The sequence below is a fragment of the Eurytemora carolleeae genome, unplaced genomic scaffold, assembly GCF_000591075.1.
Source record: "Eurytemora carolleeae unplaced genomic scaffold, Eaff_2.0 scaffold451, whole genome shotgun sequence".
NCBI lineage: Eukaryota > Metazoa > Arthropoda > Copepoda > Calanoida > Temoridae > Eurytemora > Eurytemora carolleeae.
In genome coordinates, this window is record NW_019396337.1 from 180874 (window position 1) to 202491 (window position 21618).

General features: G+C 34.8%; 4 protein-coding genes across 6 annotated transcripts in view; 2 read left to right on the top strand and 2 right to left on the bottom strand.

The window, feature by feature from the left end:
• The first annotated feature begins 1529 nt into the window (after window positions 1–1529).
• LOC111701204 (apoptosis-inducing factor 3) lies at window positions 1530–5402 on the top strand. The gene is made up of 4 exons (XM_023472383.1): window positions 1530–1831; window positions 2231–2358; window positions 3779–3989; window positions 4176–5402. The coding sequence occupies exons 1-4, from the start codon at window positions 1692–1694 to the stop codon at window positions 5323–5325; spliced, it is 1629 nt and encodes a 542-aa protein (XP_023328151.1). The 5' UTR covers window positions 1530–1691; the 3' UTR covers window positions 5326–5402.
• LOC111701205 (short-chain dehydrogenase/reductase family 9C member 7) lies at window positions 5400–8479 on the bottom strand. Its single transcript, XM_023472384.1, has 4 exons — window positions 8138–8479; window positions 7154–7266; window positions 6745–6918; window positions 5400–5886 (listed from the first exon to the last, which is right to left on the bottom strand). The coding sequence occupies exons 1-4, from the start codon at window positions 8445–8447 to the stop codon at window positions 5518–5520; spliced, it is 966 nt and encodes a 321-aa protein (XP_023328152.1). The 5' UTR covers window positions 8448–8479; the 3' UTR covers window positions 5400–5517.
• Window positions 8480–10392: 1913 nt separating this feature from the next.
• Window positions 10393–18521, top strand: LOC111701207 (acyl-CoA synthetase short-chain family member 3, mitochondrial). 3 transcript variants are annotated; one of them, XM_023472388.1, is made up of 12 exons: window positions 10393–10802; window positions 11915–12146; window positions 12525–12686; window positions 13000–13076; window positions 13621–13728; window positions 14810–14830; window positions 15714–15843; window positions 16171–16310; window positions 16550–16611; window positions 16992–17095; window positions 17566–18224; window positions 18416–18521. In XM_023472388.1, the coding sequence occupies exons 1-11, from the start codon at window positions 10468–10470 to the stop codon at window positions 18181–18183; spliced, it is 1989 nt and encodes a 662-aa protein (XP_023328156.1). In that variant the 5' UTR covers window positions 10393–10467; the 3' UTR covers window positions 18184–18224; window positions 18416–18521. The 3 variants fall into 3 exon arrangements, with proteins under 3 accessions (XP_023328156.1, XP_023328157.1, XP_023328154.1); XM_023472389.1 differs by having other exon boundaries at window positions 17566–18216; XM_023472386.1 differs by having other exon boundaries at window positions 10394–10802; window positions 17566–18521.
• A 1428-nt stretch (window positions 18522–19949) lies between these two features.
• Window positions 19950–21618, bottom strand: part of LOC111701208 (4-aminobutyrate aminotransferase, mitochondrial) — a gene marked incomplete in the record, with an annotated part of 8121 nt that continues 6452 nt past the window's right edge. Inside the window, 2 exon segments of the mRNA XM_023472390.1 lie at window positions 19950–20495; window positions 20879–21032. Of these exon segments, the coding sequence (XP_023328158.1) occupies window positions 20160–20495; window positions 20879–21032 (490 nt within the window).

Genomic DNA, 21618 nt, shown 5'->3' on the forward strand with positions numbered 1-21618 from the left:
ATGGGATTACCAGGATTGGGTCAGTTTATGGGATTACAAGAATTGGTGCAGTATATGGGATTACAAGGATTGGGGCAGTGTATGGGATTACAAGGATTGGAGCAGTTTATGGGATTACAAGTATTGGGGCAGTATATGGGATTACAAGGATTGGGGCAGTATATGGGATTACAAGGATTGGGGCAGTATATGAGATTAAAGGTTTTTTTGGCAGTATATGGGATTGCAAGGATTGAGGCAGTATATGGGATTACAAGGATTGGGGCAGTATATGGGATTACCAGGATTAGGTCAGTATTTGAGATTACAAGGATTGGGGCAGAATATCGGATTGGAAGGATTAGGCACTACATATTGGATTGCAAGGATTAGCTCAGTATATGGGATTACATGGATTGGGCAGTATATGGGATTGCAAGGATTAGGTCAGTATATGGGATTACCAAGATTAGGCACTATATATGGGAGTTCAAGGATTGGGTCAGAATATGGAATTACAAGGATTGGGGCAGTATATGGGATTACAAGGATTATGTCAGTAAATGGGATTACAAGGATTAGCTCAGTATATGGGATTACATGGATTGGGCAGTATATGGGATTGCAAGGATTAGGTCAGTATATGGGATTACAAGGATTGGGGCAGTATATGGGATTGCAAGGATTGGGGCAGTATATGGGATTACAAGGATTAGGTCAGTATATGGGATTACAAGGATTGGGGCAGTATATGGGATTACAAGGATTGGGGCAGTATATGGGCCGATTTCAAGGATTAGGTCAGTATATGGGATTACAAGGATTAGGTCAGTATATGGGATTACAAGGATTATGTCAGTATATGGGATTACAAGGATTATGTCAGTATATGGGATTACAAGGATTATTTCAGTATATGGGATTACAAGGATTAGCTCAGTATATGGGATTACAAGGATTATGTCATTATATGGGATTACATGGATTAGGTCAGTATATGGGATTACAAGGATTATGTCAGTATATGGGATTACAAGGATTAGGTCAGTATATGGGATTACAAGGATTAGGTTAGTATATATGAGATTACAAGGATTAGGTCAGTATATGGGATTACCAGGATTATGGCATTACGGTGTGTACTGCAAAAGACCGGATTTAATATTTAGATTATATTGAAAATGTTTAGGTCGTCATTTAAGTTTCTCCTTTGTGGGAAACCTTGTATGTGTAAGTAATAAGATTTAAGAGTTGATCAATAATTAAAAAACATCAAGCCATCCATTCTAATCCACTTTAAAACAAAAATTTTATGAGAAGGGTATAAAATACAGGTAGCTAGATAATAATAATAATAATAATAATAATAATAATAAATGTATTTCAAACTGAAAATAAAACTTTTAAATTTTAACTTAGTTATAAAGCATTTTTAAAAATTAGAATTTTCAACTCTTTATTTTTTAAGTATAAGGTAATAATAATTTTCCATGGATGAACGCCTCCGGCTTTCTTATCATTCAGTATTCTATACAGCTGCCGAGCTGGTATATATATATATATGAAATAGTGGTTTAGTTCTCTAGTAATCTTACAACCTTCAGACCCGCCATACGGGTTAATAGTATACAGTATACACACACATTCAGCTCATAAACCTGAAAATCTGTGAATTAGAAACCAGTAATCCGCCAAATGAAAGATCTGTGGTGATGGGAAACTCTTGTAGCAACCAGACAACGGATATACAGACTAAATTCACCGACATGAGGTTGATGTGCAACTCCGAGGAGGTAGAGGAGGGAGGGATGAAGGAGGTAGATGTGGAGGGAAACAAGATTCTCCTTCTCAGGTAGAATTCAATCAATAAATTATCCAACTAAAAAGATATCATTTATTTTGCTAGAAGGGGCACTAAAGCTAATTTTCAAATTGTGGTCTAATAATGAAAAAATATACAAAAAAGATTTAAAATTTTGTGTTGATGATGATCCAAAAAAAGTAGATGAAAGTTCCTCATTTTTGAAAATGTATTTCGGCCCGGGTTGAGCCTCTTCAGTTCTTGAGACTTTTTGTTTCATCAAGATCAAAACAATATTATAAAGTGTAGATCAACAAAAAAGTTGCGTGCACAAAACATGTACTGCAGTTCAAGAGAATGTAAACAAACATTTAGCATTTATTGGTCTGGTCTTCGCTTTCTTGTGAAAATTGATCAGAGTTTGGAATTATGTCATAATCTAATATTCAGACAGGGTGGCGTAGTGAGAGGTTTGAGTGGGACGTGTACCCATTACGGAGCTCCACTGGTTAAAGGTGTACTCGGAGCTAATTCAATAACTTGTCCTTGGCATGGAGCTTGCTTCAATACTACAACAGGTAGTGGTTCTCTACTCACAGGATACGCTTCTTTTCTCTTCTAAAAAACTGATCAGTTCCTTTCTCGAATATAGCGCAGTTCGATCAATCCTATAACGAGCATTTCTAGAATAATAAAATTAGTTCCGATGTGGAAGAGCCGGTATCTTGCTATCCATACTTTTTGCACACATTTAGTGTCCGAACATAAACTGCTATATCGCGCAACCCCTATAGACGAAAATAAGAAGAAAGCTGGTCAAAATACGCTGGGAATAAATTTTCAGGGATACTTTTAATTGACGACTTTCAAAAAAGTGAAATTCTCAAGAAACAGCATTGGATTATCTAGTTTGCGTAGAAAACAACAAAATATTAAATTTCTTATTTTGTTTTTATAAAAATCGGATTAAAATTTGACTCTGGATTTAATTTAATCATTAAAAATGTGGTTATCCCTGTGTTTAAAAAGTTGTTATGTGTGCCGGTACTGACGCCTATAATAAGGATAAAATACGGTGAAATTACGTGAGTTAACCATAGATAAAGATAGATTGCGCATAAGACGACATTTTTCATCTTGAAAGATATAAATGTACAGAGATGTTTTAAAGATATTCCTATTATATAGATTAACTAGGTCGGTTGTGAACATTGGCTGTTCTTATGTCATTGAGTACTTGTGGTGTACATGAGTTCTGTAGAGAGAAATTTAAGTTAGTTTAGTCCTTCTCATGTCCTCCTTCAGTTCTCGTCAATATGATATATTGCTCAGTGAAATATTGTTGTTCAAATAGTTCCATTCCCGGAGTTATTTTATACTCTATTAAAACACCAAACCCCCCCCCCCGCTTATCATTGAAGTACACTTTGACCCCTAGAAGTATGAGTAAGCGGACTGTACAATTCTTGGTGATTTTGCGTACATAAGCTATCTATGTTTATTTATTTATTTATGGAGTTAACCATGACATGAGTAAGTCTGTCCGTCCGAAAATAACTAACGGGAGACATCTAGGAGATAAACACTGAGTACGGAAACATATTTAGTACATCTTAAATACGCCTGTTAAGTTGGGAAGATTCGTGCTCAGTGAATTGAAAATCTAAGAATTTGAACCATATAAGGGTTACACCATCAGATTGAAAAGATTTAGGGATTTATAAATTTGAGTTTGAGGCAAAGACTTAATTCCTTTATGAGTAATACCAATTAAAAATTTCATAATCCTTATATTCCAAGGAAAGAACGAGTACGGCAATCCAATGTTTTCTTGTTCCTAATATCTATATTTTAGTTCAAAAGATATTTTATATAACAAACAAAGAATCAGATTACTAAAGTCTCCGGGAATCTTGTGTTAATCTTTTAATATTTGTTTTAGAAACATAAAAAATGTTTCATTCATTTATATTGTTTCCAAACCTAGTTTTATTTCAGGAGATATTGAAGATTTCCCTGGTTTATCTAGTCTAGTATCCTTCAATATCCTAGAGAAGGACGGAAATATCTTCATTGAAGGAAACAGTTCCGACCTGGGGAAGAAGAAAAGAGAGAGAGGAGGAGAGATCCTTGAAGATGTTGACAATGAAAGAACTGTTGTTATAGTTGGGGGTGGAGCAGCAGGGCACACTGCCATAGAAACATTCAGGTAATATTCAACCTTTCCTCAACCACCCCCCCCCCATATTTGTTAATGGCTTCTCTTTGTTTACTTTTATTTGTAATTTGATAAAGGCTCGTTAGGAATCGAAGCATTAGCAATAAAAAGTCGTCTTCATTGTGTTTATATAAACGTATGTAAACGAATTTTTATTCTAAACTGCGAATATTTCAGAGCTGAAGGATTTGATGGTAAAATTATCCTGGTGAGCTCCGATGAATCTCTGCCCTATGATAGACCCAAGCTGAGTAAGAAACTAGACGCCAAACCCTCCGAGATTCAGCTCCGACCTGACACCTGGTACAAGGAAGGAGGAGTTAAAGTCATGCTCGGGGTTGAAGTTGTTCAGGTATTCCCGGAGAATAAGATTGTGGTGACATCTAGTGGAGAGAGATTAAAGTATGATGATCTACTGTTTGCTACTGGAGGATCACCAAGGAAACTAGGAGTACCTGGAGAGAACCTTGAAGGAGTGAAAACCTTAAGAAGACCTGCGGATGCTAATTTCATATCTGAGGCGGCTGCTGGGAAGAATGTTGTCATAATCGGAGGATCATTTATTGGTCTTGAGGTTGCAGCTGCTCTAGTTGGATCTTGTAAGAAGGTTACAGTAGTAGACAGGAACACTGTATCCTTTCAGAACATACTTGGTGTAGAGGTCGGAGCAATCCTTGCCAAACTTCACACAGATAAAGGAGTTCTCTTTGAGATGGAAGAAACAGTTTCAGAGATCCAGGGAACAGACGGAACCGTAACAGGAGTAATTCTTGGTTCCGGTAAACTGCTGGAGGCAGACCTAGTTCTCATCGGAGCAGGAGTTACTCCAAATACTGCTCCGCTAGATAATATAGAAGGAATACTGGACTCTAGAGGAATACTCCGAGTAGATGAGTTTATGCAGTCCAGTGTTCCACATATCTGGGGTGCAGGAGATATAGTAGAGTTCCCTCTCCTAACCTACTCCAGACAGCTCATTAATATTGGACACTGGGGTATAGCAATGTATATGGGTAAAGTTGCTGCTCTTAATATCCTAGGAAGGAAGGAACCAGCCTACACTGTTCCATTCTTTTGGTCGGTTCAGTATGGTAAAAGTGTTCGGTTTGCAGGGATCAGCAAGGACTGTGATAGTGTGAAGGTCGAGGTAGAAGGTGAATCCTTCCTTGCTACTTACAGTATAGGTGGAGTAGTTCAGGGGGTTGCTACACTAGGACGGGATCCTGTAGCAGCATACTTTAGAACTATGGTAGCTCACGGTAAACAGATTAAAGAAGAGGAAGCATTTGATTTTCTCCGAACTATGCCAAACTTATTCTCTTCATAATACAGATTTTATGATTTTTAAATTCATCTTAATGTATTTTTATGTATTTTTACGCACATGCAAACTTAATAAAATGATTTTGTAGATTTATTTACTTCACCCTTCTATATTACAACTACTCCTCTACCATAAATACAAGATTTTTGATATCAAAAATTCAAAAAAATTTATGAATAAATCATATTTCATATTTCATTCCACACTTTCATACTTAGGTAGTTTCATTATTGCAAGCCTGGCACGATCCCCAATATGGACCGGGAGCAGTTTTATAAATCCAAATACAAGTTTGTTTACTACAGGATTATTCTCATAGAATATAGCTGGGTTCTCCTCACTAAGAGCTCTATCCATCACGTTGTAGAATTGTTGATCTTGAATTCTAACCAGGGGAGGAGAAGGGAATAGGTTAACAAACTTATCCTTACACAGTTGAAAATATTCTCCGTATATTCTCCTCCTTGGTTCATCCATCTCCTCTCTCATATCATTATAGAATCCGTCCTGGCCGGAGCATAGTTTAGTTATAGAAGGAGCATCTCCAGGGTTCACTAGCACCATCTAGAAATTGTTAATAGTGGAATAGAATTGGATTAAATGAAAAAGAGGAATAGATGAGAAACAAAACCCGTGATAAAATATTTAAACGGATTTTTGAGGTTAATAGAGAGAATGAAGTTTACAGAAATAACAATTTTGCAAGATAGAAAAACGACAATATCTTCCCCATTGCTGATCAGATTAAGATTTAAAGGGTTCATCCTAGACTAACCCGCCGACAAAAAAACGAAAAATTTATTTTCAATATCTATATAATAAAACAAGACATTCGTATATGTTGCCTATAGCCGGTCAAACGGCCGGACCGAATGGGCGGAAATTTTTTTTTGACACTCATGGGCTAAAAAAGATTCGAAAATAAAAAAAAAAATTTTGGTTTACACGGGCAACGCCGGACCCTTTTTAGCTAGTTTTCAATATTTTCAATATTTTCAATATTTTAGGCGAAATTGTAATCTAAAGTCACATTTTGGGAATAAGAACTGTTAAATCCGCTTGAGTTGTGAATCGTGCATGTAACTCTTTAAATGGAGGATGACTTCAATCAATAATGTGGAAGATATTGTCGTTCTTCAACTATATCAATTATATAAATTATATCAATTATATCAATTTCTTCCATTGTTTCTAGAGCAAGAAATGTGTAAGACATAATTATAGAGAAACCAGAATTGAAAATAAGAAGAGAAATCATGAATATTCTATTTATGCTTGAGCTTTTCTGGGTATCATTGTGAATCGCAAATTCCACTTAATTAGGTAGAGATTAAAATATCATGTATATCTTACAATCCCATGCAGCAAAATTTCTAATAAATAAACAGTGAACAGTCTCTTAGAAATGAAAAGAACACTAACCTTTATCCCGTATTTAGATAGTTCAGGACGCATACCATGGGTCAGATACTTTAATCCTGCCTTGGAGGAGGTATAGACGCTCAGGGTAGGGAGAGGACAGTCTGTACAATTACTGATCATGTTTATCACTCTTCCTCTAGCAGACCTCAGGGAGGGGAAGCAGATCTTTATCATCTAGATGTAATATACTTTTAAGAAATTAAATCTAAACAATACTTTTCATAATTGACCTGTAATGGGCCGAGCATGTTGACCTGCATCTGACTATTGACCTGCTGACTAGTTTATACCTGTAATGGGCCGAGCATGTTGACCTGCATCTGCCTATTGACCTGCTGACTAGTTTATACCTGTAATGGGCCGAGCATGGTTGACCTACATCTGTCTATTGACCTTCTGACTAGTTTACCTGTAATGGACCGAGCATGTTGACCTGCATCTGTCTATTGACCTGCTGGCTAGTTTGCCAACATGCTTCTCCAAATACAAGGCATGCAGCATTGTTGACCAGAAAGTCCAAACCTTGATAAAAGTTACATTTTTTATATTATTCCTGCAGATCCAATTTTCCAAGATGAGTTGGTAATAAGACAATAGTCTTTTTGAAAGTTTTCTTTAAAAATGTGAAACAGTCTTTTTTTTAAAACTTTGGAACAGAACACCTTTTTGAAATGAAAGAGCAGTCCGTTTCAAACGAATATTTTCATCAATGCTTTTTAAATTATGTAGATCTCTCACAAGCAGACACTTTAATGAAAGTACATAAGCAGACACTTTATGAAAGTACATAAGCAGACACTTTAATGAAAGTACATAAGCAGACACTTTAATGAAAGTACATAAGCAGACACTTTAATGAAAGTACATAAGCAGACACTTAAATGAAATTTCATAAGTAGACACTTTAATGAAAGTACATAAGCAGACACTTTAATGAAAGTACATAAGCAGACACTTTAATGAAAGTACATAAGCAGACACAAGCAGACACTTTAATGAAGTTACAAAAGATTTTTGTTGCTTAACAATACCCTCCAACCAGTCTATTTTTTATTTATTGAAATAACGAAATGAAAAAAAACCAAATTTAAAAGGACAGTAATCGTATTTTCAAACGCAAAGATGGCAATGTCCGATTCACAACGGTGGTGCTCTGAAAAGCTTTGTCTTTAATAGGGGGTTCTCTTCTAATGTGATTTGCGCATTTCTACTACAGAAAAAATATTGAATTATAAGAATTAAAAAACTACAATATCTTCCAAATTATTGATAATGTATTTCAAGAGTACCGTTGTGAATCGGGCAATGCAATCTTTACATGAATGGTCCTTTTAACGACAGTCGTATCCAATAATAAAGTACGAGAATAAAGTCTTTAGATGAACAGTACTACCTTGGTTTTTAAGAATTCTGTTGATTTGAGACTCTGTCTCGGCAGAATCTAGATTTGTAAGATCTAATTTCATCATGTGTATTCCCTTTATCTTCATATTATTCCAGGCCTCACCTCCCTCCTCCAGGCAGGTTGCCAGCACCTCCATACCCTGCTCCGAACACCACAAAGCCAGGGAGTATCCGAACCCGGAGTCGCAACCTGTGATTAAAATTCTCTTTCCAATTAGCGAAACCCGTTTGCTCCGGGTAAAGATAAAGTACAGCGAAGGTAGGACTAGGAGAAGGGAGAAGAATGTATAGTAATCCATGATGAAGGATTCTAGCAAACTGAGTAGTTTCCAGGTTTGTCATGAAACAATGGACAATGTAAGATTTTACTCTCTGATATGATCGGGGTCTATGATATATGTAAGGGGCGGAGCTATTAAGGGGGAGAGGAGGGGTGGGGCGGGAACACTGGAAGGGGGTGGGAGGGAGTTATTGCTACGGTTCCAAACCACCACGGAGTAAACCAAACCAACCGACAATCTTGAAAATCCTATAATCAGATAAAATCCTAAAAATTTAAGTCAACATTTTCGTTTACATTTCATATTGATAAATTTTTAAAGATTATTCTACTGTGAATCCCAGAAAGAATTTTTTAAAATTTTTTCAATCATTTGCAATATTTTCTTTAAATACAAACATGGTTTTTAAAAATTTAAGTTGACATTTCTACAAATCAAAAATACAACTTAAAAAACCTATTCTGAAAGAAGAGAAAATTTTAAATAAAAGGGACTGTACACGCAATTTTAAGTAACCCTCCATTTTTCGAGATTTACAACCTTACACAAAACTTGCATCGTTGTTGTTCTACCTTGAAAAGTGTTAAATCTGATAAATTTTTTCAAAATTTCCGCTAGAAAAACAAAAAATCTGAGACAAATGTTGATGTGAATAAGATACACAACTCTGAAAAAGGAGGGCGTCTTAAAATTACGTTAACAGTCCCTTTAAGTAACGATTATTTATGCAAATTCCACAAACAGTCCCTTTAAGTAACGATTATCAATGCAAATTCCGCCAACAGTCCCTTTAAGGAACGATTATGAATGCAAATTCCACAAACAGTCCTTTTAAGTAACGATTATCAATGAAAATTCCGCAAACAGTCCCTTTAAGTAAAAATTATTAATGCAAATTCCACAAACAGTCTCTTTAGGTAACGATTATTAATGCAAATTACGCAAACAGTCCTTTTAAGTAACGATTTTTAATGCAAATTCCACAAACTGTTCCTTTAAGTAACGATTATTAATGAAAATTAAACACACAGTCCCTTTAAGTAACGATTATCAATGCAAATTCCGCAAACAGTCTAATCTAGTCGTCAGTTCGTGGTATAAAAAAAGATTTTTAGACTATAAATGTCGTTAACCCTGTTAACAGCGTAATTTTTGGGATTTAAAAAAACAAAATATACAAAAACCGTGATTGAAATTTGTTACTTTCTCAAACAAATGTTTGACCAGGAAATGGTTAATCTATATTTTAGACTGTTTGGCCTTTACAGAAAAAAAAACATTTTAGAGAATTTTTAGACACACTATATATCATCCGGTTTGTTTCAAGGGAATATATATCGGGGGGGGGGGCAATTTCCCACCAAAAGCTTTTGAAGAGCCCCCCCTCCCCCTTCCTGAATTTAGATATCTTAGATTTAAATCATAAAAAATAATATTTCTACAATTTCTGATGCACAATCTTTTTTCAAAAGTTCATTGTTTGGATTTTTAAAATTCACTTTCAGAAACGTATTTTGCTATCTCTAATAAATAAAAAAATTACTTAATAAATTTGAAGATGATAAAATGTCGATTATTTAGAAAAGTTTTTTGTTGTTGCTAATTTTATTTGATTGGGGGAATATAAAAAGTGGTGCTTTTCCTGTTAATTTATTAACAAAATCTTTAACTCCAATATATTTTACTTTGAAATAATTTTTACTATAAAATGACTGCCATGTTATATTTCTTATTAATCTCTTTTGTATCAAAGAACTTAACAAATTATGGAAAAGCTCCTATATATATCTCAAGGTATGACCTGGAAACAATAAAGTTAGGCCAGACCAAAACTTATGAATATTATTATCAATATTTAAGCAAAAGATTTGACATGACTGTTAAGTGTCAATTTTGGGATTTTGGGGGCTACTGTGTACTTTTAAACATTATAATAATGTGTACTGTGTAACCGAGTGATAAAGAAGATCAAGTTAGCAACCTGTTTCCCTAGTTTTCAGTCTGCTCTACACACAGTACTCCAACACAGACCCGGAGAATGGGGTTGATGAATCTAAACCTTAGAAGATGTTTAAAACATTTAAGTGATAATGTTAAACATAAAGGTCGGTTTCTCGGCTCAGTATCATCCCAGAAATATCAGGTTGAACTTGACCGTTCTCTCCAGGTCCCTGAGGAGTACTGGGGACGGATATCTGAGAATATAATCTGGGAAAAGAAATGGGACAAGGTTATGGATAATTCGAACCCGCCGTTCGTTAAATGGTTTCCCGGCGGTGAATTATCTCTGTGTTACAATGCAGTTGACCGCCATGTGGACGAGGGTTTCGGCGATGAAACAGCGATTATTTGGGATTCGGCGATAACTGACAGGTAAGTTGTGTGTTTATACTTTACATCATTATCAATAAGACTTTTCCATTTTTTATGCTTTTGGATGATGTCATGAATAAACAATTAAAATGATTTTAAACTATTGCACTAGTCTTCAAGAAATGTTAAATGGGGTACATTGCATTTATACATGGAACCTCGACACTTCAGATCCATGTGACACTTGGTCCATGTGACACTCGATTCATGTGACACTTGATTCATGTTACACTTGGTCCATGTAACACTTGATCCATGTAACACTTGATCCATGTGACACTTGACCAATATAACCCTTGATCCATGTGACACTTGATTCATGTTACACTTGATCCATGTTACACTTGATTCATGTTACACTTGATTCATGTTACACTTGATTCATGTTACACTTGATTCATGTTACACTTGATTCATGTTACACTTGATCCATGTGACACTTGATTCATGTTACACTTGATCCATGTTACACTTGATTCATGTTACACTTGATTCATGTTACACTTGATTCATGTTACACTTGATTCATGTTACACTTGATTCATGTTACACTTGATTCATGTTACACTTGATTCAAGTTACACTTGAACCATGTAACACTTGAACCATGTAACACTCGAACAATGTAACACTTGATATACATGATATTCAATATTAAGAATATCCTATAATTTTTGCTTTTTTGGTTTGTGTGTCATGGTTTAACAATAATTGTTGCACAAGGCTTCTAGAAATTTATCATGGTTAAATTGCTGTTATGATGCTTGGCACCTAGAAACTTGATCCAGTGACACAAAAGGACACATGTGTGTCCAAATGTGTCCAAAAACACATTTACATTTTGATTGATAAATGTTTTTTAACCTAGGAAAGATAAAAGAAAAATCGTTTGAATTTATCGTAAAAAAAATTCTAATTTTGTCACATTTTGGACTAGTAAAGAAGGTAATGTTATTTTTTAATTCAATTCAGATATTTGTTTCATTCATTTCTTATGAAGCTCTCATCTAATTGTTTATTTTTATCAATGGTGTAATTTTTCGTCAAGTTAAATAATCACTGGATCAAATGTTTTGTTGTTGTTAATTTTTACAAAATATTCCTACATTTAGGAAGGACAAGATATCCTATAACAGACTGAAGGACGAAGTGTCCCGTGTAGCAGGACTACTCTCAAGGTTGGGAGTGGGACGAGGGGATAGGGTTCTCATCTATATGCCGATGGTCCCCGAGGCTATGGTGGCCATGTTGGCAACTATTCGTCTAGGGGCCGTTCATTCCGTCGTCTTTGGTGGGTTTGCAGCGAAGGAGCTTTCTACAAGGATTAAACACGCAGAACCTAAAGTATTAATTTTAATAATTCACAAATTTGGAATTAATTAAACATACAATGCTAAACTTGTTACAAGTCCCTATATATATGGAATTTAGTGACGACATTAATGATATCTTTTATGTCGACGATCGACGTTCATTAAATTAATAATTTATAACAAAATGTGGCCTTGAGGCTTCAAAATAGCTTCAAATAAAAGATTTCGTCGAATTTTTATTAAATATAATCTAAATTTGTCATTTTCTTGAACCATTTATTAAGATAAAAGACTAGACCACATTTTTAAACCTCAATTTTTCTTTGACAATATCGTTCATCAACTATCGAAGACAATTTAAATGTCTTGGCTTTAACTCTACTTGAGAAATTAAACCGTGTTTATTTAGGTGATAATATCCGCTAGCTGTGGTATTGAACCAAACAGAATAGTTAAATATAAACCTAATGTGGACGAAGCAATTCGTCTCTCCGGACTGGAGATTAAGAACCTGGTTTTCCAGAGGGATGAATGTATCGCAGATATCGGGAAGAATGATATTGTCTGGCAGGTAAAGAAAAAATATTGGGTTTAGTTTGGTTGGAAGACCGGAGGGGAGCAGAGAAGGTCATGGTTAGGGTTGGAGACTGAGGAAGAAAATTATAGGGATTGGGGTTGGGTTGAAGACTGTCGGAACATAGAAGAACATAGATTGTGTTCTTTTGGATGTAGGTCCTGAAGTACCTGGAGTAGGTTGTGTTCTTGTAGGATCTCGGTTCAGGATGTAGTTCTTGGTACTCCTGGAGTAGATTGTGTTCCTGTAGAATCTATGTTTAGGATGTAGTTCCTGGAGTAGATTGTGTTCCTGTAGGATCTATGTTTAGGATGTAGTTCCTGGAGTACCTGGAGTAGATTGTGTTCCTGTAGGCTCTATGGATCCTCTGTATATTCTTTACACAAGGTTTTTATTTTTTATGTTTTCATTTTATAAACATTAATTTTGACCTTATATATTCGTTAATAATGTTTCAACATGCAGTTGCAGAACAATTAGATGATGTGCTTGTATTCTTCTAACTTTATGAAAGTTTATTGACCTCGGTAATCTAAATATAATTTATTATACAATGGTCGACGTCTACATCAATACAATGAAGACGACTTTTAAATTTAGGTTTTGATTCTCACAGCTTTTTTCAAATTACAAGTTTACTAGTAAATTCTAAGAGAAGTTGTTAATTGACAGCTTCTCTTTGTTTTTATGCTTATATGTATTGGGTATCCATACTGTTTAAAAGCTTGTTATAAATCAAAAATTTAAATCGAAAGTCGCCTTTATTGTATATATGGATACATATGACGACTACTGAATAATTCATATCATATTTGGAATAATTTATTTTTCAACGAGAAAGCTTCTATTTAAATTATAACTATAGGTGTTCAGCATCCTACTGTGTACTGTGCAGTAAACATGTTTACAAATAATGGCCAAACCTGTTTAGTGGTACAACTGGAGAACCTAAAGGTGTTCAGCATCCTACTGGAGGGCATGCTGTGGTTAACAAGTGGACTATGGAGACTATATACGGGATGCAGCCTGGAGACACCTGGTAGGACGGATGTAATGATATTCTGAACATCAATTTATGTTTACTTTCCCATTTATAATCTATCTTATAGATAGTATTTGAGTTTATGGTTTAACCAAACTTTCAATTTTCAAAAAGCTTAAAGGAATAGAAGACTTATTTTCATATGCCACTTCTTGTTAAAAGATTGGCGTGCCCGATCTACGACGGTACTTAAAGGGAGTGTTCGCAAAAAATGAAAAGGGGTATATAGGCTTACGGCGGAAAATAAGCGCTTTTGATCGCTACTAATCTTACTCTGTCTGTTGCGTCTATAAGGAGAAAATTATTGAAAAAGACTCATGCTGAAGAATCTAGCGTCCATACAAAGTCAGAAAATTGAAACATTCAACTCGGATTGTAAAAATATTAATTTAATTCCAAACAAATCATTCAGATATTACAACCAATAATCATCGATAATTTTTCGACGCATTCGTATATAGTTAATATTTTATAATATTTTTTATTTTTCATGATCTGATAGTTACGTTTGAAAACATTTATTCCTGTTTCGTGGATTTTTGATAATGAAGACGACATTTTCATATTTTCCAGGAATGTTCGAAAATCCAGCGCCATCGATATATTATTAAAAAACGATATTGGGGAGATAAGCTCGTTCTTTTTGAAAGGGACTGTATGCGAAATTTCAAATGACCTTAAAGGAGAGCAATGCCCGATTTACAACGGTACTCTAAAAAATTTAGTGTATTGGTCGAGTAGAGGTGCAAATTCTGGTAATATGCTCTGTGTTGAGCTCACGATGTACTGTATTTCCCTCTTTCCATGGAAGGTCACTTGAAATTACGTTAACAGTTCCGTTAAAGTATTGAATTTTGTAAAATTACGTTCTTTGTTTCGTTTGCATAAAGTCACTTTTACAGAGAACTTAGATTTTTTGTTATTTTGAGCAAGCAAATGTACAAAGTTGCACGGTATATTAATTTTTTATGCATATTCAAAATAAGTAATTGGTTTTGCAAAAAAATGTTTTTATTGTTTTTCCAAATTTTATCGTTTTAATTATTTATTATTATTATTAATCATTACAATCCTCTTGGTTCGCGGCTTCAGATCTTGGGTGAGTTAACCTAGAAATATTTAATAATAATAATAATAATACCAAGCCATACTTTCACTTTCCACTCAGGTATATTGTTGAAAGAATTTTCATCTACATTTTTCATTCAACATTTTCTGAGTCTCAAGCTTTATCCTTTAAGCCAAGATCATAATATACACTGCACAGTCAACTTTAAAGCTCTATTGAAATAAATTATATTTCTAGACTCAAGTAAAATCAATTAACCTTTTAAACTCTAGTTAAATTAATTAACCTTCTAGACTCTATTAAATAACCAATTAACCTATTAGACTCTAGTTTAAATAGTTAACCATTCAGACTGTATTTAAATTGATTAACCATTTAGACTCTAGATCAATTATTTAACCTTCTAGACTCTAGTTGAATTTATTAACCCTCTAGACTCTAGTTAAATCAGTAAACCTTTTAGATTCTAGTTAGATTAATTAACCTTCTAGACTAATCATTTAGACTCTAGTTAAATTAATTACCTCTCTCGACTCTGGTTAAATTAATTAACCTTTTATACTCTTCTTAAATTGATTAACCTTAGACTCTTGTTAAACTAATAAATCCTCTCTACTCTAGTTAAATTAATTATCCTTCTAGACTCTTGTTAAACTAATAAATCCTCTCTACTCTAGTTAAATTAATTACTCTTCTAGACTCTATTTAAGTTAATTAACCATTAATTAACTTTAGTTGAATTAATTAACCCTCTAGTCTTTGTTTGAATTAATTTAACCTCTCGACTAAATTTGAATTAATTAACCTTCTAGACTCTTGTTAAACTAATTAATCCTCAAAACTCTTGCTAAATCAATAAACCTTCTTGACTCTAGGTAAATAAATTTTTTTGTTATCTATAAAAATTGTTTAGATGGATAGTTGGTCACGAATATACTTGTTATTCTCCTCTTCTCAACAGAACTAAAACCATCCTATACGAAGGAAAACCTGTAGCAACCCCAGACCCTGGACAGTTCTTCAGGGTTATACAGGAGTACCAGGTATATAGTTCTTCAGAGTGATACAGTAGTACCAGGTATATAGTTCTCCAGTGGGATACAGGAGTACCAGGTATATAGTTCTTCAGGGTGATACAGGAGTACCAGATATATAGTTCGTCAGGGTGATAAAGGAGTACCAGGTATATAGTTCGTCAGGGTGATACAGGAGTACCAGGTATATAGTTCTCCAGGGTGATACAGGAGTACCAGGTATATAGTTCTCCAGGGTGATAATGGAGTACCAGGGATATAGTTCTCCAGGGTGATACAGGAGTACTAGGTATTTAGTTCTTTCATATATATCTATAAAGACCTAATGTTCTCTAGGTGAACGGTATGTTTACAGCTCCGACTGCTATTCGTGCAATAAAGAAGGAAGACCAGAACGGAGAATACGCTCAGAAGTATGATCTCAGTTCTCTCCGGTATCTATTCGTAGCTGGAGAACATTGTGATTATGATACAAGGTATGAGAAAGGTTTTATCTAGTTTTTGAATAGTTCATAACTCTGGAAATGATCACATTGGAGCATATTCTGGATTTTACCATGGAGTTAAACTTCTAACTGCTCTTAGAAGAATAATGAAATGGGTGTTACACCATTATTATACTATTTTGTGTGCCTTTTTTTTTGGATTAGTCAGTAGGGTGTGATATCGGCTTAAATTCAAAAGTTAAAAATAGTTGATACTATTTTATTTTTAGACTTTGGGCGGAGAAAATATTTCAGGTTCCCGTCCTGGATAATTGGTGGCAGACAGAGACAGGTAGATAGGTAGATAGATATAGATATAGATATAGAGATGTAGATGTTTTTTAATATTTTGACCTACATCATGTGGACCTCTAATCCTCCCTCTCTGCTCTAGGTCACACAATGACTCTACCTATAAACCTCTAATCATCCCTAATCTAGGTCACAATATGACCTCTTATCTATAAACCTCTAATCATCCCTAATCTAGGTCACACAATGACCTTGACCTCTAATCCTCCTTGCTCTATGTCACTCTTTGACCTCGACCTCTAAAACTCTAATCCTCCCATCTCTAGGTCACACTATGACCTCCACCTCTAAACCTCTCTTATCTAGGTCACTATGATCTCAACCTCTAAACCTCTAATCCTGTAATCCTCCCTGCTCTAGGTCACGCAATGACCTCTACCTGTATCGGGTTGGGAAACTCCTTGAACCCTCCGAAGGATGTGAGCGGGATGCCAGTTCCAGGTTGGGATATGAGAATACTCAAGGTACAAGAACTAATTTTCATGGAATATTTTTCCACGATTTTCTTGTTAGTATTTCACAAATGATTATGTCATTTACTAAAAATGGTAAATTAACTTCTGTCTTTAGTTGTCATTAATATTGGAAAGTTTTAATGGAACTTCTAGTGACTTTACATTGTCATCTACAAAGATGTCATTGCCCGACTCACATCGGTCCCCTTAAAAGCTTTGTCTGATCAAGTATGAATTAGATATCAAAGTGTATAATTTTGAAGACTGACTATTTTCAATTGTGGTTTCTCTACAAAAAATTAATTGCGTATTTCTACTGCAGGAAACCATATAGGAATTATCAAAATTGAACACATCACAATATCTTCCACAGTATTGATCAGATAAAGGTTTCAATGGTATCAGTGCGAATCGGGCAGTGCCATCTTTGCATGGAGGTAAGCAGATTAATTTAGTTATTAATATATGTTTGAATCTAGGAAGATGGAACCGAGGCGGAAGCTAATGAGCTAGGACGTATAGTTGCTAAGCTTCCAATGCCGCCTGGATGCATGTCAACCCTGTTTCGAGCAGATCAGCGGTTCCACGATACATACTTCAAAACATTCCCGGGATATTATGATACTATGGATGCAGGGATGAAGGATGAGAACGGATATATCAAGGTTATGGCCAGGGATGATGACGTCATAAACGTAGCAGGACACAGGCTATCCACCTCAGCTTTAGAGGAGGTTATCCTAGCACACCCTGGAGTAGGAGACGCAGCTGTAGTTGGAGTCAAGGATACTCTCAAAGGTCAACTTCCCATTGGTCTGATAGTTCCTAGGCTAGAGTATACAGGAAACCTGAGAGAAGAACTTGTGGTCAAGGTTCGGAATGATCTGGGCGCAGTTGCCGCGTTTAGAATTGTAATCATGGTAAAGGGTTTGCCTAGAACCAGATCAGGAAAGACTGCTAGGAAAACACTGTCAGATCTAGCGGACGGGAAGAAGGTGAAGATCCCTCCAACGATAGAGGATCCAAGTGTTTATGGAGATATAAAGCTGGCTCTCCAGGAGCACGGATATGCACTGAATGCTCCTGATCCAGAGTAGAATCATATATGGAGTAGAATAATCGTAAAAAAGGAACTGAGGTCTTGCCACACACTCTGATTTTCTAATCCCTATGCCTTCGCAACCCAATTAAGCAGACCTTAGATATGTGTTTTGAATTTTGTTGATCAAATAATTTAAGCTTTTAATATCAGAGGTTTGCTCCATCAGGTTACAAAGATATAGGGATCATAAACTTTGAGTTTTTGGTCAAGACTCAATTCAATTAAAGTGTGGATATAAAAGGGAATTGTTGGACATATTTGTTGTAATATGATTTTTATACAAGAAAAGATAGAATTCTTTGTTGTCAACAAAAATAAAATTTGATATGAGTGTTTGAATTCATTATTGTCAAAAAAGTAAAATTTAATATGCCTGATTTATATCTCAAATAAGCGATGATATTTCTGTTCTGACTATTGATAAATTTAGTAAATCTGACTTTCCTCTGAATAATTTAAAACACTCAAGGATTATTGAGATAAAAAATAGTTGTTCAGTTTTGGAACTTATTCATTGTACATTTTGAGAACCGTTCAAGGTTGACTCAATAGCTCTTCTTACGTCACAAGTGTCAACTCAGTTTTTTTGTCCGACAAATCTTTCAGTAAAATAAATGCAATTTGATGTGTACTTTATTTTCCGTGTTTACACTTTTTTATGTAATCTTAAAAAAATGTCAACTAATGAGAAAATTTCGTTTCGTGTTCCTTGTTATATTTGACACTTGTGACGTCGTGCCTACTTGGTTCATTTCTCTGTTGCCACCTATTTTACTTGATAATCTTTAATTTAAAGGGTTTGTTATGATGCACCATTTTATTGTTCATAATATTTTCAAAAATAAGCCATTTTAGAGGGAAGATTGAATTAACTTTTTTGGAAAAGTAAGTAAGCCGTTTACATTAAAAGGAATCGTCATTTTTTATTATTTATCATTATTTAGAGGATCAGTTTAAAAATGTCGTGCTTTAAGTGCTTCCGTTATTAAACACGCTGTTTGTATGACTTAACCCAGGACAAGAGATTACAGAGATCTACAAGATGTCCCAATAAACATGGGAATTCAGTGAAGAATTTGAGATCGTCTTTGTTAAGAATTAGCATATTGTAATACCCGAGTTCAAAAGCCATATTATTATTTTATTTGCTAGAGTTTATTTTATGAAAACGGTAAAAGACTGTAATGTCTATAATTTCTCTGCGTGCACACCCTTATGCAGTCAAAACAAACTGAAAATATAGTAGACGAAAATCTTACGGATTACAGCTTTTTCAGTAGGTATCGCTATGCTAAATCAAAGAATTATTTAAAAAGACTTTATCTGAATCGTCTCTCAATTCCCATGTTTATTGGGACACCCTGTATTAACGGCTAAAATATGAGATATTTTTTACGAGGGCAGAATGCGTAACAAATTAACAGACATCTACAGAGCGTCCCATATCATATTAGATTATCTCCAATCTTTAACACCAAAAAAAACCCTTAATACTCGAAAAACTTATACTTTTCCGCAAGAAAATTCTTATATACGCCTTATGTTATTTTTCAAAATGATTCATTCTAATGAAATTTTCTAATTAGTCCCGAAAATCGTAATTTAGACCCGTTCTCGGTCTAATATGATGCGAGACACCCTGCATCTGCAAGGTAGGGCTGGGCACATACCATCTTTTTAAAAATCGTTCAATTCCGTTCTAGAGCGAGGGCCTTTAGCTAGATCGATCCGCTCTCATTTCTTTTTTTCCAATAGTTTGAGAAAATGTTATTGATTATATTTATCATGTATATAGTAGGTACATTATATTTGTAAAATGTAAATATTCCATTGAACGGTTTACAATAGCACAGTGAAGGTTACGGTCTGAGTATAGATAAAAAGCAAATTTAGACAGTTTTGGCAAGCAAAGCAGGTTTTTAGGGAAGTATAAATTAAAGATATTATCATCAAAAATGCATACATTTTCAATTATATGGAACGAAGAATGGTTTCTAGTTTCTCCAAAAACAGATCTGCATGGTGTTCCTTAAAGACCAGAGCAGGACGGAGACGGATAGCACTCTCTCCGCACCCCCCGGTGTGCACTCCGTGCTCCCGGAGTTTCCCAATAATCCAGTCCCGCCTTGCTCCGGTATCACAGTTAACAGCACAAAAGGTTCCTCTTCCTCTCACACTGTTGAGATATCCTGGATATTTATCCTGGAGCGAGTTCAACCCAACCATCAGTTTATCTCCGGCCCTCATGGTCTCAGAGAGTAGGTTTTCCGCCTTAATCGTCTTCAATACTGCATCTAACAGAATCAACTGAAACGGAGAAATATAAAATCAATTTTTAAAGGAAGATTGTGATTTCCTAAAATCTATAAAACCACACAACGATTTATACAGAGTGTACCACAAAACATGACCAGAAGAAGGATAATGTTGCATTTTAGATTTTTTTTATTTTACTAGTTCCATTTAATGACAACAAGTTCAATTTAGCAGATTAAAGGGTAATGTTAACTAGTTTTAAACCCTGCCTCCTCTAACAACCTTCGCGCATTTAATCTAATGTTGCTGAAATATTTATTCAAAGCAAAATTTCTAAATATTTAAAAGATTAAAGGCCAACTAGATTATATTAGGTTTGCAAAAGAGATGAATAAATTTTGTATTTAAAATAAAATTTCTCCATAAATTTTTACCTTTCCTGGATCTCCAACCCATGTATTGAATATCCTGTATGCTTGTTTAGGTCGAAGACTAGATTTATGAAACAAGCCTCCGGTTAACATCTTCTTACTGAAGGTTACAATATCCGGAGATTCCTTCAGATCGAACCATTCATGGCACCACATTCTACACAAAATAAAAATATTCAGAAATTAAGAATTTAAAAATACAGTCATAACCAGAAAAAAAAACAGAAATAAAGTCGTCTTTACTTAAGCGTTGAAGTTAAACAGTTGTAACTGTAAAAACTCGGAAAATGTGCCCTAAATATTTTCAGAGAAATAGAAATCCCTACCATTACAATTAAAAAAATCTTTAGTTACAACTACAGGGTGTCCCAAAAAAGATGGGAATTCAGTGACGAATTCGATATCGTCTTCTATATATAAATTTGGCTTGTCTGTCTGTTTGTTTGTTTGTTTATCTGTGTGTTTGTATCCAATAAACGTCAAAACGGCTGAACCGATCGGGCCCAAATTTTTTGTGGGACATCACGTGACCACTGCACAGGGAAGGTTTATGAATGATCAAAATTTCAAATATTTGTCTCCATCAAAATTCGATCTTCATTAAATTTTTGAAAATTTTGAAAATCCACGAAATTTTTTGTGAAAATCCGCGAATTATTTTTGTTTTGTTTTACGATGTACACAAAGAGAACATGTTCACAATTAATTTAGAAGATGGGCGCGAAGCGCCCTCTAAGGCTAGT